The 15,098-nt window shown below is 44.4% G+C and overlaps 1 protein-coding gene across 1 annotated transcript in view; it reads left to right on the top strand.

Moving 5' to 3' along the window:
- Positions 1-3,042, top strand: part of VPS4B (vacuolar protein sorting 4 homolog B) — a 41,730-nt gene extending 38,688 nt beyond the window's left edge. The window contains exon 11 of the mRNA XM_056854993.1: positions 2,697-3,042. Within this exon, the coding sequence (XP_056710971.1) occupies positions 2,697-2,798 (102 nt within the window). The 3' untranslated portion in view covers positions 2,799-3,042. The remainder of the gene's footprint in view (positions 1-2,696) is intronic.
- Positions 3,043-15,098: the final 12,056 nt, after the last annotated feature.

Below are 15,098 nucleotides of genomic sequence, written 5' to 3'. Positions count from 1 at the left end.
GCTACAACAATATGCAAGTTGATTGTAATTGGCTCCATAGCAGTAAGATGACAAAACTTGGTGCCCTGGTTTTAGAGAAGAGCAGGAAATAGTACAGTAACCACCTCGGGTCATTCCTGCCATGGTTAATAATCACAGCCTGCCTGTTGTTGTTATTAAGAAGCATTAAATGTTGTGGCATGAATTATGTTCCTCTGCTGCCTGACACAGAGCTGGGATTGCAAATATAGCTTGGAGCTTGTGAAACCAGCAACTGGCTTTACTGACATGGGAAGCGTTTTGATCTTTGTCGTGCCCCTAACTCTACTCTCTTTTTATTTGAAAGCTTAGTTACTTTAGAAGAAGAGTTGGTTTTTATATGCCGACTTAAGGAAGAATCAAACCGGCTTACAACCACCTTCCTTTCCCCTCCCCACAACAGACACCCTTTGGACTAAACAAAATGTACAGTTCCCCTTAACCCCCACAGGAAACCTTGGCTGGGGGAGGAGGGGTAGACTCTGGATAGGCTGCCCCTGTGCCTAGCACACACCCCTATGACTGGTTCTTCCTCTGCCGGTTTCCAAAGTTAAGAGTTAGTTGCTTTTGCAAGGCCTGGCTGGCTAGTTGTCCAGAAAGCAGTGCTGAGCAGGTCCAGATTCAAAGGGGTGAGACTCCAAATAAAGGGGAGGAGTTTCATACTGGAATTTCACCACTTGTTTTTCTAACATTAGATGCCATCACTGATTTGGGAATAGAAAACAATATATTCATAATATTTTAAATAAATATTATGAATGCATGGTTAAGGAAAACTTCGCAAATGAGTTCCAGTAGTTCATGGATTAGAGACCCAATCTTATAGGTTATATTCCCAGTGGGACTCAGTGCTTACTCTCGAAGAGACCATAGAGATGCTTAGTTTTGCACTTCTCAAACTGGATTTGAGTCTCCATTCTTGTTAGCAGCATAAATGTTTTAAAATAAGTAATATATGGTGGTGAGAAATAAATACCAGATCTCAAACCTGCTTTTCCTCTGCAAATTTGTGTATTAATGTTATAACATAATAAGCATGAACTTTTACTTAGAGAACCAGTCTTCCTGACTGTTGATTTTAAATCAAACCCACCCTGCTTTCATATGAACCCGGGCTTGAAAACAGTACCACTGCTTCGGCTGCTGAGGGGCGAGGGTAACGGAGTGCTTGAGACGCATGCTGGCACCGCTGCAGTTTGTGTTTCTGCCCCCACCCCGCTTCCCTGCTAGCTTGGCCTGGAAGGTGATCTCCTGAGTTTCCAGACTTCTGCATACAAAGGCTCCAAACAATGTGTAAACAGCAAGGTGTCTTTAGCTCTGAGATAAAGCTGTAGAAACCAAACAGATTAGTGACTGTGGAGGTGCCCGGGACTCTTTTTTAATTGCTCCCGATACTTGCTTCACTGGTCAGGATTACTTTCATGAAAGTTAAATAGTTTCAACGCTTATTTAATTCAGGTCACTGTCTTGAAACTAGGCTTGCACGTCCATGAAGTCTGTCACTTGTACTCCCACTTGGTTTCTGAAACCTTCGTGCTCATCTTGCTGAACTGAAAAGAAGAGAAGAGTTGGTTTTTATATGCCAACTTTCTCTACCACTTAAGGCCAAATCATACCGGCTCACAATCACCTTTCCCTTCCCCTCCCCACAACAGACACCCTGTGAAGTAGGTGAGGCTGAGAGAACATGACTTGCCCAAGGTCACCCAGCTGGCTTCGTGTGTAGGAGTGGGGAAACCAACCCGGTTCACCAGATTAGCCTCTGCCGCTCATGAGGAGGAGTGGGGAATCAAACCCGGTTCTCCAGATCAGACTCCACCACTCCAAACCACTGCTCTTAACCACTACACCATGCTGGCATTTGCGAGACCGCTCTCCGGTTCTTGCACCTTTCCCTTTTCTCATTTGCTGGACATTTTGTCATGGACAAACTAATTTTAAAAAAAGCTGGCAGTGAAGGTATCCAGATGTTGTTCTACCCCATCCCTATAGTGAGATTGGGAACAGGCCTGGGGATTTTGTACTCCTCCCCCCTCCCCCTTTAGTCACTGTGGGTTGAGCTTTCTGCCTGGGCTGGGCTGTCCCATGGTAGTTTGAATCTCCACTAACGTTGGATATTTCTCTCTAGACATTTCGATGTACAGGATTAGTGGAAACCCTGTATTCAGATAACAGCAGAAACTCTGTTTTAGTTTGAAGAGAGCAGAGCAGGGAGGAAATGAACTAACATGAACAGCCCCATAATTTCTCTTGTGATGCCTTAAGTACTTAAGCAAGTTCATAGTGGAATGAGAACACCTGAGCTTCATGGCTCCCAAGTGACATTTTAAATGGATTAGCATCAGAAAGTTCCTCACTTACTGGAAGGGAATGTTCTGCTAGAGAAAGTTCTCCAGAAGATTTCTGGAAGGGGAGCCATTGCATCCAACCCAGTCTTAAACTTACATCCTTATACACGCTTACATACTCTCCATACACTTGGTAAAATATGTGCAGAATTGTTTAGACTGTTTCCTTTTTCACATTCATGTGGCTCTCCTTTCTGATCTCTCCCTCCTTCCATTGTATAGATCATCTGAAATTGTGGAGCATTGTATCTTCTCTAACAGGTTCCTGTCCATGTGTGTTCTTAAAGAATTGCTAAAGAGCTGCATATGTTTTCTTTCTCTGTATAACAGGCTGATATGCTGAGATCATTGGCCAACACAAAACCCACAGTGAATGAACAAGACCTGGAAAAACTAAAGAAGTTCACAGAAGACTTTGGACAGGAAGGCTAATCCAAAGACCGTTTTTACCCTAAATTTTCTTCCTTCAGATTTCTTGCTTCTCTATTGCCAATAAATGAATCACTTCTTTTCTTTCTACATGGAAATGAAGAGCTGTTTGCAAGGACCCTTGAGCTTTTTGTATATCACTTTCCAGAACTATCTCTTAAATGTTGTCTTCTGAAAGCATGATACTAGGATCTTATGGCAAAGAAGGTAAACATGTTATGAATATATTTAAAAAACTGGCAGCCCTTCCTGGTTTAATTGAGTTTTCATGGCTTTAGGCTTTAGGTAATGTACTAGCCCTATAGTTATAAATATTTATAAACGTCTGCAGGTGTAAAAGAACATGACTTGGAAAGGTGACATAAGATCTGTTTGATTGCCAAATGTTTTCAGTTTACGTAGGTTTGCCTGGAAAATTGATTTTTTTTATCATGCAACAGAATTTGGTGATAGTATATACTTGTAGCTAAAGAGGATAATTTACAATAAAAGTAAAAAAAAGAGAGATGGTGTGGGGAGTCAAGAAAGAAACTTAATAATGGCCAGTTCTTGTGTCAGACACTGACCTGGAGTTTCAGGGTTTTTCCCCCCCTTGCTGTGTTGTGGTTGGCGATTGCCTTAAGCAGCTGCAAGCATTGTCTTTAATAACTCATGAATAGACACCTGACACTGTGCAGTCTACCAGGGAAGATACTTAACATGAAAATACTACAGATGAAAGTTCTTCCTCTTTCTCTCTGGTTTTCACCTAGCTTTGCTCTCTATAGGAGTGTAAACCAAACATAAGAACCTATGGCAAAGTTGTAGCCAGGCACTAGTAGAAGGGAAGGGAATCCTACACTTACTTCAAAGGAACTTTGGGACCAGGTACCGAAGGGCCTCGCCAGTACTTCTGATTTACCAAGGGAAGTTGCTCTTACGCAAGGCTGTTTTATAAATTCCTGACTGTACTGTTTTGGAAGTGGGTCGGAACACCCTGTCACAGCAGCGCAGGGCTGATTTCCAAGCGCCTTTGCTAAGAAGTTACGCAACTTAGAAGAGTGTCTGAATGTAACTTACAACACTGCAGTGTCAGCATTGAGTTTGTGCCTTGTAAGTGTGCCCTGGTTATAGATAAGGCGCCACTGTATTATCAGTAATGCAACACGGGATTATGGCTTGGAACTGTGTCCCGCAGATGCGTTGTGCATTACAAATTTTCACATTTAATAAGAACTGTATAGCCACTTTCTCACGGGTTTGGTTTCCTTTTTATATACATATTTTGTGTACTTTCTAAAGTAGGACAGGTGAAATTTTGTTTTGGAATGAAGTAAAAAGTTACAACACAACACATGATTTTGTTTCTAGAGTTTTTCCCCTCGGATATAACGTGTTTTCTACCTTATCAAAATATTTAGTGTCATTTGAGACATGTAGAATATTCTGCTCAAAATGACACATGGTTATGGGCTTGGGTCTTGCCTAGAAATGTCATGAGTGCAAGGGGGGCATTTTTGCTGCTTTCCCCCCTCCCACAGGTTCTCTGATTCCTCCCCCCAGCTATTCCTGGATGTCCCTCTGTCCCCCAAGGAGCACCATTGAGGGGGGGTTTAAGCTGCTGTTGGAAGAACAGACAGAAATTGCCACCTCAGCCCATAGGTATTCTAGGCAGGATGGAAGCCATGGTATTCTAAGATTTGGTGAAATAATTTTTGAACATATCCTTGAAGTGCGCTTTACTTACAATTCTTCACCGTAGTGTCATTTTCATAGTACTTCAATATTTATACCATTGAAAGACTTCAGAGCAGTCTTCTTTCTGTCCTGTTAATGCACCGTGTACACCTAGCATTCATCCCACTTAATTCCATACAGCTGTTTCTGGTGCCTGCTGTTCTGTACCTGTTTTCAATATGTACACACTTGAAAAAGCTAAGGATCGAAACTTGATTGCAACACGTTAAGTTTCATCTTGTTTTGTCGGGCATTTGGCACTGGGATCATGTAGGCTATAGATCACAATCAGAGCTCTTCTGTAATGGCTTAAATTCCAAAATAAAATAAATTTGGTGTTTATGATTCCATTGGCTTGAATAACTACTTGTGAAGCTTTTGCACTAATTACCAGTTTGTGCAACATTGTAGTCCCAGTGTGCATTGTGCGAGCTATATCGTAAATTTCCCCCCATCGTTTTAATGAAAGTGCTCTCTATGCTCCAGTTAATGCTAACAGAAAGTGTTCAGGATCATCAGTGTTTCAAAGTAGTTTGACTATTCCTTTACAGTTCCAGAACAGTACAGGATGTTCAGTTACAATACTATCATCTTAACAGTGTACAGAGAAAAATGCTAAGAAAACATTTGATGAGAAAGCTAACAAATCAAGGTTATAACATCTGCTGTGTTGCATAGTGTACTCCCGTGTCTTCAATAACTGGATTACAGATCGAATAGTTTTCCATCTGGTCTCTGAAGTTAATGTCTGGTCAGTCGTCCACAGAGATGAGAAATATGACAGAGTGCATGGCTCCCCTTGCTTCAAACCTAAGTAAACTGCCCTCTTGTCTCATAAATATTTAAGTTCAACTTATAAAACCAGTTTAAAAAGCTGTTGACTTGACAGGTTGACTTTATCTGTATATTAACCTGTTTGACCTATGCCCAAGAGACTACACACATTTCATCCATGGGTCATATGCGTGTGTTTAAATTGCCCAACGAAACAAAGAGGATCTGCTTCATAAGAATCAATGCTCTCTCAAGCATGTACTAATTCTTCCCAAGTATGTGTGTGACGGGCAGGAGGCTGTCCCGCCCCTGAAGGGGAAAGCATCCACTCAGATGAGCCCGTGGGAGTGCTGCTCCAGCATCCAGTCTCCTTTGAAGGGAGAGGGAATGTTGGAGGGAACATGGGAGAAGGGGAAGTTCAGGTCTGCCTCGGGAAGAGAGCAGTGACACCTCAGGCCTGGCTCAGGAAAAAGAGCACAGGAGGAAGGGGAGCACTGCCTGGCCAGGTAGTTTAGCACCATCTCTGGGAGAGAAGAGAGTGCCCGATTGTTAGGCCTGTCTCCGGGGATGACCAGACCTGGTACAATTTAGTGTGACTCTGGAGAAAGGGCAGGCGGGTGTGGGTGGAATCCTGTGTGTGTGAGAGAGAGAGGATCCACCCTAGTGGCTGTGCTGATGCAATACATAATAGAACAAATTGAAAAATTTGGATCTTTTTCAGGCTATAAAATCATTAGGAAAAAGATGAAAATTTTAAAATCTTTAACGAAGCAGGAAGAGGAAGATATCAGAAGGACTACAGGATGTAGAGTAACATCAAATCCAGTTAAATATTTGGGAATACACTTGACTGGACAAAACAACACACTATTTAAAGACATTTACAAAACAATGTGGGTGAAGATACAAGAGAACCTGCCAAGATGGTCTAAACTAAAAATTTCATGGCTAGGAAGAATTTTGTTTTGTTTATAAGAAGAATTTCTACAATAAAAATGAATTGTGTTGGCAAAACTAAATTTTCTGTTTCAGATGTTATCAATCTATATACAAGAAAAAACCTTGAAGGAATGGCAGAAACATGGAACAAGTTCATATGGAATGACAAAAAACCAAGAATCAGATTTAATTTTTTACAAGATGAGAAAAAGAGAGGAGGACTAGCAGTACCTAACATTAAACTATATTATCATTCAGCTGGCCTGGTTTGGATTGCAGACTGGATTAAAAACCCAGATCAAAGAGTAGTAAAATTAGAAATGGCAGATTTGGAAGAAGGTTTACATAATTACCTACAGACTAAAAAAATCCATCAAAAAATATGATGCAAAATAGAAGCCACGTAATTAGAGATGGACTACTCAGAATCTGGTAATCTACCCAAAGAAGAACATCCCCATTAATGTCCCCTATAGAGGCATACTATGATAAGAATGTGAGGAAAAAATAATGATTTTATAACATATGGTGACATGATAAATTCTCAAGAAATCAACTTGACAAAAGATGAAGGATGAAGGGGGGGGAAGTACAGTGGATACTATATTTTCAACTAGTTTCAACATTAAAAAAGGACATTCACATGGCAAGAGGAATAATAAGGGAGCTGGCTGAACTTGAAAAGGTGATAACACAGCACAAAGGACATTAGGACAAATTTACAAGTAATTTCTTCAGTTTGACAAACAGAACAAGTCAAAACTTGTATGGTTAGATGGATGCAGAACTTTGAGGAAGAAGTATCTTCAACAATGGGAAACTAAGACATAACATTTACAGCCAAGCCAAACATTAAGAAAAAATTGGTATAAGATGTTTTATCGGTGGTATATTACTCCAAAGGATATCGAGAAGATGGATAAGAACTATAAAGGGAAATGCTGGAAATGTAAAGAGGTGGACGGTACTCTATCATATGTGGTGGACATGAAAAAAGATGGTTCAGATATATAACGGTGGCCAGAGTTACATCGGTAGCAAAATGGAAAGCAGAAGAGTGTCTGTGCAAAGAGGACTGGGAAAGCAAACTAGAATATGCAGTAATGGCAAAATAAACAAACTATGTGAATAAAAGACCAATAAAAGAATTTCAAGATAAATAGAAAGCATACTAATATTATTATTAAAAATGATGAGCAGAAAAGGAGATTGTTGAAATGAGATATATGGATTATTTAAAATCCTCTTTATATACTGTATTAAAAAGATGTTAAAAGGGGGAAACATTTAAACATTATGAATAGATTAAAATAATATGAAAATGCAATTTTTATTATTTGGGAAATATTTTTAGAAATTAATAACAGTAATCACCATTGCAAGCTTTTTAATCTATTCTTATCAAGTATTGTATAAGCTGTCTTATGATTTATGTTAAGTTATGATAACCACCATGTAATGCAAATTATTATATCACTACTGCTCATAATCATTGCTCTCATATGTTTGTTATATCATTGTTTATTAAATCATATGTCTTTTATTTTTTTTTCTTTGATGTGATGGTTTTTTGGCTTCTATTGTTTTTCTTTTTTTCTGCTCTGTTTATACTTTTTAATATCTAATATCTTTTTTTTTTAAATCCAGTAATTTCCAAGTTCTGCTCGCTCACCCAAAAACTTTGCTCAGAGCCGCAAAACCGAAAGCCTTTACGCTTGCTACCCTAGGAAGCCTGCTCCTGGAGGGGACCTTTTCCTATTTAAAACCTGGTCCCCCGAAATCACAGGCGGCTGTGTGGGTCCCCCTCAGTGGGTGGGGAGGCGGGGGGCCCGTCGCCGGCGGGCGCCACAGGGTGGAGTGGGACGCAGAGAACAAGTTTCCCAAACCGTGACCCAAGGCGGGGACCTCTGAGCGGAGTTTGCGCCATCAAGGAATCGCCCAGAAACGGGGGACGTTGCGAATACCAAGTAGAGATCTGGAAGATCAAGAGAGAAGCGGAATTAAGTCATTCAGCCCCGGCGGAAAAGACAAAAGGGCAGAAGTACCATGAAGGGGCAGGTTTGTTTGTTGATCCATTTTGTTTTGTGCCCTCCCTCCCCAGCCACAAGGCCGGGCTCAGGGCGGCTCGCATCCTTCCTATGGAAAGACAAGAAAACAAGACAAATACAATAGCATCTCAGCAGATTAATGACAATAATAGGAATAAATCATATTAAAAGGCCATTAAAAACCAGATGGCCTTCCCAGGAAAAGGCAGGCGCAACAGCAGAGCAGCCGCCGGCGCTCGCGTGGGGGGGGGGGGTGTGTGTGGGGGGGTGTGGGGGGGGTTCGGACCCGGTTCTGCAGGCCAGAGCCCGCCGCTCCGGACCACGACACCCTGCGGGGGGGGAGGGGGGGAGATCCGGCACGGAAGACCGGAAGGCCGCTGCCCCCCCCCCAGCAGGCCCGGTGGGGATGAGAAAGCCCCCCTCCCCCTCCCTCCCCCGCTCCCCGCAGGCCCTGCGCAGCTGCTGGAGGTGCGGCGGTGTTGCCGGGCCGGGGGGAGCCCGCCGCGCCGGGGCCTGAGGGACAGGGCGAGGGAGCCCTGCCGGAACGCATCGGGGGGGGCCGGCGGAGGGGGGCACCAGGAGGGGCTGCTGTGGGGAGCTCTGCGGGAAACACAACGCGAGGAGGGGGAGGAGGGGGGGCTGGTTTGTATAACTCGCTTTTCTCTGCCTTTCAGGAGCCTCGAAGTGGCTGGCCGCCGCCCCCCCCTCCCTCTGTGAGCCGGGTGGGGCCGAGAGAGTTCCGAGAGAACTGTGACTGGCCCAGGGTCACCCCGCAGGCGGCCTGTGGTGGAGGAGGAGCGCGGAAGCCGAACCCGCCCGCTCCTCCAGCTCAGAGCCCCCCCCCCCCCGCTCTCAACCGCTCCGCCGCGCGGCCTCTGGGCGCTGAAGGCCGCCACAGGGATCAACACGTGGAGCTGCCCCCCCCGCCCCCCTCGGTCCGCCCCCCTCGGTCCGCCTGGCCTCCTCAGACGGGCAGCGGCTCTGCAGGGCCTCCGGCAGGAAGGGGCCTTTCCCATCGCCTCACTTGCCCGCTCCCTTCAGCTGGAGACGCCGCCAGGGATGAGGGTCGCCAGGTCCCTCTGTTTGCCACCGGCGGGAGATTTGGGGGGCGGGGTTGGGGGAGGGGGCGGGCTTCGATGCCATAGAGCCCAATGGCCAAAGCGGCCCTTTTCCCCCAGGTGATCTGGTCTCTGTCGCCTGCAGATCTCCTGCGACTACCTGGCAGTTAATCAACCCTATGCAGTCACGATGGCTAAACGCAGCACAAAACAATAACACCAATTGGAAAATAAATTCGATTGATATACAATATAAAACGTAACGCTTCACAAATATGTACACTTCATTCTCTTTTTTAGTTGCAGCAAAAGAGACACAATATTTGTTACCTCACAAAATCATACAATTCGTCCTTTTTGGTAACGGAATAAACAAAAGCAAGACAGGGATCCAGAAAAGTGTCCTGTTTCAAAATCAATTTTCTCCCGTTGGTGTATATATAAAAGTTCCAAATAATAGGAAAATAATTCTTCTGCTCATCTGAGTATCTTTATTTTCTTTTCCAGATTTCCGTTATCCACGTTGCAGTACTATAGAAGATCAGCACTCTGTGCACTCTTCAATGTAAATAGTCTAATATTCTATTATTAAAGAAATTATTAAAGGCGTTATTGCAAATTAATTTTAAGCTGAAACTTCAATATATAAGCCACAAATAACAATAAAGAAATATATATTACTCACCGACTTCTTAATCGTGTCTTACATAGATCCTAGCATATGCTGTACAATCAATGTTTCAAACTCATTATGCTGGATAACTATAATGAAAAAACTCTCAAGCTATATGGGAAAATAATTAGCACAGGGGCGGCGTTACAGAAAGGCTGAGTAGTTACAGCTGGCGTTTAAGCCACTTGGGATTACCGTATTCATCATGATAATAAAGCGGGCCTCTTGTTGGTTTAGAATTTTGTCCACATTTTCTTTGGCAAACCGCTTTTTTTGATATTGCCACAAGGCAAAAAACCTCAAGTCGGTGTCTCTATGTTTATGTTGAATAAAGTGTGATACAATCTTATACGAAAGATAGAGGGTGTCAGGATTCCCCCAGATGCAGTCCTTGCTACATTTGATGCTGTATCCCTGTATTAAATAAATAAATAAATAAATAAAATCTACATTCCTGTTGGTGCAGCATTTTGTCAATGTTTTGGTGTTGATATGGTTTACCCCGATACTGCCAGACCACGAAAAACTGCATTTCATGGTCTGCAGGTTTAGCTTGTAAATAGTGCGCAGTGAGCGGTGCCTCTAAATTTTTGTTCCGCACACGTGATCGATGCTCACCGATCCTGGGTTTAATTTGGCGTTTTGTCTTACCCATGTATAAAAAACCACACGGGCATCTAATAATATAAATAACATTCCTACTGTTACAGTTAGTAAATTATTAGATACTCTGTCCTCTGTCAGTCACGGACAAAGAGCCAGAGAGGAGGGGGTGGAGTGTCTCATTCGGGATTCTTTCTTCTTCAGGCCAATCCCAGCACTGGAGATATCCAGCCTTGAATGTGTTGGCCTTGTGTTGGGTGCTGAAGAGAGTGGCTTTTCTGTTATGTACCAGAAGCCTAGCACACTAGCAGATACCCGGATCCAGTGCAAAATGGGTGCCTGTATACAAATGAGCATTTAGGTGCAACTTGATTATAACTTTTGGCTTATCTTCAAAGTGGCCGTTAAATAATAAATTATGGAAAGAGTAACAGCCTGATCTTTACCAGACAGCAGATAGATTAAATTACAGTTGTGAGAACATATAGGAAAGTGTGAGATCAGTGAAGTAATAAAAGAAGATCTTATAGAAGAATATAAATCTCAACCCCAAAAAAAGGGGGGGGTGTTTCTGTCTTTACCTTTCCACACAGGCCAACTCTCTGTTCGATTGGACTATCCAGGAATCCAGTAGATACCCTGCCGAGACTGGTAGAGGTTGTGTCTGACTGGGTATTGATGTTCCCATGACTTTTAGTCCTTGAGGACTTCAATGTCCAAGTGAAGACTTCCTCTCAACCAGCCTCAGACTTCTTGGCCTCCATGGTGACCTTGGGGCTCTCCAAGGTGGTATCAGGCCCTACACATCTAGCAGGCCACACGCTGGATTTAATTTGGGGGGCAGGTGTAGATCTGGGTCCGATCCAGACAGAAGTGGTGCCATGGTCAGATCATTTTATCCTAAAGGCTCGAGTAGGACTCCCAGCCCTGCCTCACAAGGGTGGTCAGCTTATTTATGCTCGCCCACGGAGACTTATGGGTTCAATTAGTTTTCAGAATGCTCTGCAGGATTCGAAACCACCCAGCTACTCGTTAGATGGCCTAATTAATTATTGGAATCAATGGCTCATGGAGGCCATCGATCAAATTGCTCCAGGATGCCCTCTTCATCCCAAACCTAAACCCAGCTCCCTGGTACACAGATGAGATAAGGAGAAAAAAGCTGGAGCTTAAACAGCTAGAACGAGCTTGGCAACGTACTCGCGACAAGGACTTAATAACATCTTATAGAATGTTTATGAAAATCTATGAGATGGCAGTGAAGGATGTGAAAAAGGCATACTTTCATTTTTCAGTTGCATGTGCTAGCTCTCACTTGGCACAATTGTTAAGGGTAGCTCAGACACGGACTTCCCTTTCGAGGCAGTCCCCATATATTGGTGATTCAGCCTTGAGCTTTTTTGTGGACAAAGTGTCATCTCTCTGCTGTGATCTCTCAGCCAGTGTTGAAACAGTAAAGGAACCGGAGACTCCATGGTCATCTGTGCCGGGCTCTGACATAATCATGGTATTCTGTGAACATGTGCAGAATTAATTCCATATAGAGCTTAAACACATCACTGAGCCACTACAGAGGTTTGTGTAATGTATAATGAAAGTCTGTGTCATGCTGACAGGCTGACAGAATGCTCTCAAGGTCAGCTCTATCACAAGCTAACTACTAAAGTTACTCTGGCTTTGTCCTTGAAGGGGCAGACCAGAGCACCTTTCTGACAAAAATCACCTTTCTGATTCAGCTACCAGATGTCAGAATCTCAAAGGCAGAACACTTGTCCTTTTCAAGGACTTAAGATATCTTAATGTACTAAGAGTGCATTAATAGCTGAAACTGTGCTTATTATAGCTTAAAGGCATTAAAGTTCTCTCAAAGATAAGAGTAATATGCTTCCTTGCTTTCTGTAATCTCGTTCAAGGCTATGCAGCTGACAAATGTAAACAATGTCACTTTGCAAGTGACAATGTCAGCTATAATTGTGTTTTATGAGTTATATAGTTAAACGTTGTGCTACAGATTTCTAAGTAGTCTCATTTAATGCGTATTGTCCTAACAAAGAGGATGGTATACAAATAATGTATATAACATGATCATGTAACTCAGAAATGAGTGTTTATACTTTAAGCAAAGAGGAGTGGAAGGAAAGGAAGTCCATATTTGGACATAAGACATCAGAAGACATGAGCAGCTGCTTACCAAGCCAGTTCTGCACTGCTCCTGACATCTGATAGGTGGAAATAAAGGCACCCCTCTGGAAGGATAAGAAGGAGGGTATAAAGGAGCTTTCTTCACTCTTAATGGGTCTAGAAACAGTATAAATATAGCTACAGTACTGCCAGTATTTCAGAGTGTTATTACTGGCAGACTGCAGCTGTCTGGAGTAACATGTCTCCATCTCAAAAGGCTTGAGATGTAAAACATTGAAACTGATCCTTGCATGGACAGTAGTTCTCTGAGGTATCTTGAAGTATCAAGATCTGGATATTTCAACATATCTTACTTACAGTCTTCTTGTGAGACTGCTCTATTCCTAGAAGAGGATAGAGACCCTTAGAATTCCTATCCTTTGAATGGGAACCTAAGTGCAGTGATCTTTCCATATATTGGAACACTGAGAGTCCATTGGATTTATGGATTCTTACAAACTAAACCTATTTGGCTTACCAATGCTAAAGAGCATCCTGAACACAGGGCTAATAGCTAGACCTCTGAGATTGTGTCAGAACGTCCTCTACTTAACAGTAGTCAAAAAGGGCAAGAGTCCAGTAGCACCTTAAAGACTAACAAAATATTTTCTGGTAGGGTATGAACTTTCGTGAGCCACAGCTCACTGTGGCTCACGAAAACTCATACCCTACCAGAAAATATTTTGTTAGTCTTTAAGGTGCTACTGGACTGTTGCCCTTTTTGACTACTGCAAACAGACTAACACGGCTACCCACTGTGAATTCTCTACTTAACAGAGGGACTTCTGAACCTCCTCAGAGCAAGAGACCAGAGATGTTCCTGAAGGGAAAGGAGACTCTCTGTACTCTGTGAGATATGCATAATGCTGATACATTATACCAGGGGTGGGGAACCTTTTTCCTGCCAAGAGCCATTTGCCCATTTATAACATCATTCAGGGGCCATACCAGGTGTAGTTCTCCTGGCGGGTCGGGGGTGGGGGAGGCTAAGGGTTGCTAGGTCTCCAGCCACTACCTGGAGGTTGGCAACTCTAGTAGAGGCTATGCAGAGGAGGGAAGGAAGGAAGGCTAGGGTTGCCAGGTCTCCAGCCACCACCTGGAGGGTGGTGGAGTCCCCTTCTTTGGAGGTCTTTAAGCAGAGGCTGGATGGCCATCTGTCGGGAGTGCTTTGATTGTGGGATCCTGCATGGCAGGGGGAGGGTTGGGGTCACTGGGGATGTGGGGGGAGGTAGTTGTGAATTTCCTACATTGTGCAGGGAGTTGGACTAGATGACCCTGGTGATCCCTTCCAACTCTATGATTCTATGAACCCTAGGAGAGGCTATGCAGAGGAGGGAGAGAGGGAAGGAAGGAAAGGGAGGGAGGCTTCCCACACACACACATGAACACACGTGATTGGGAAAAGCCTTCCTGGCTTCTCTCCCCTCCCCACTTTCACACAGGCACTCACACATGCTTCCCCCCTCCCCACTTTCACACACAAACACGCCATTGGGGGAAGCCTTCCCAGCTTCTCCCCCCTCTCCACTTTCACACAAGCACTCACACACGCTTCCCACCCTTTCCCCACTTTCAAACACACACACACACACGATTGGGGAAGCCTTCTCTCAGCTTCCCCCCTCCCCACTTTCATATACGCACTAACCGGGCCGCACTAGCAGCCCGGCGGGGAAACCTTCTCGGCTCCCCCCCCCCGCGCTCCACACACACACACACGCGATTGGGGGAAGCTTTTCGGCTCCCCTCCCCCTTCCATACTTTCACACATGCACTCACTGGGCCATGCTAGTGGCCCGACGATCGGGGGAATGCCCCATTTCCACACACACATCTACAGGGGTGAGCGAGGGGAGGGAGAAGCCAACGGTAGCCAGGCGAGGGGCAGATGGTGGAATGAGCTCCGGGTGCTCAAGCAGCTTCAAGCTGCGGGGGATCGCCCCACCGCACGGGTCATAGGCAAGCTGGGGGGGAGGAAGGTTCGGGGCCGGAATGGCTGGACAGCCCGCTTTTCTTGTTGGCCTCGGCCCGGGGGAGAGCGAGGGGGAGATGGTGACACAAGCTCCAGGAGCCCAAGCAGTTTCAAGCTGGAGAGCGAAGAGAGGGCATGGCATGCCACCCACTCACCTGGAAACAGCCGGTGAGAGAAAGGGGAGGGGGGCTTCCGGCCAGGCGCACGTTTTGGGTGGAAGTTGTGTCTCTCTCCAGGAGCAGGAACTGGGGAGAGTTGGGAGAAACGGCCCAACAATTACCCAATCAGCATCAAGTTTACACAAGTGCCTGCCTGCCAGCAATGCCCGAAGTGCCGAGG

The sequence above is a fragment of the Euleptes europaea genome, chromosome 8 (genome assembly GCF_029931775.1).
Source record: "Euleptes europaea isolate rEulEur1 chromosome 8, rEulEur1.hap1, whole genome shotgun sequence".
Taxonomy (NCBI): domain Eukaryota; kingdom Metazoa; phylum Chordata; class Lepidosauria; order Squamata; family Sphaerodactylidae; genus Euleptes; species Euleptes europaea.
The sequence above is the reverse complement of the archived record's forward strand: the minus strand, read 5'-3'. Positions and strand labels throughout refer to the sequence as shown.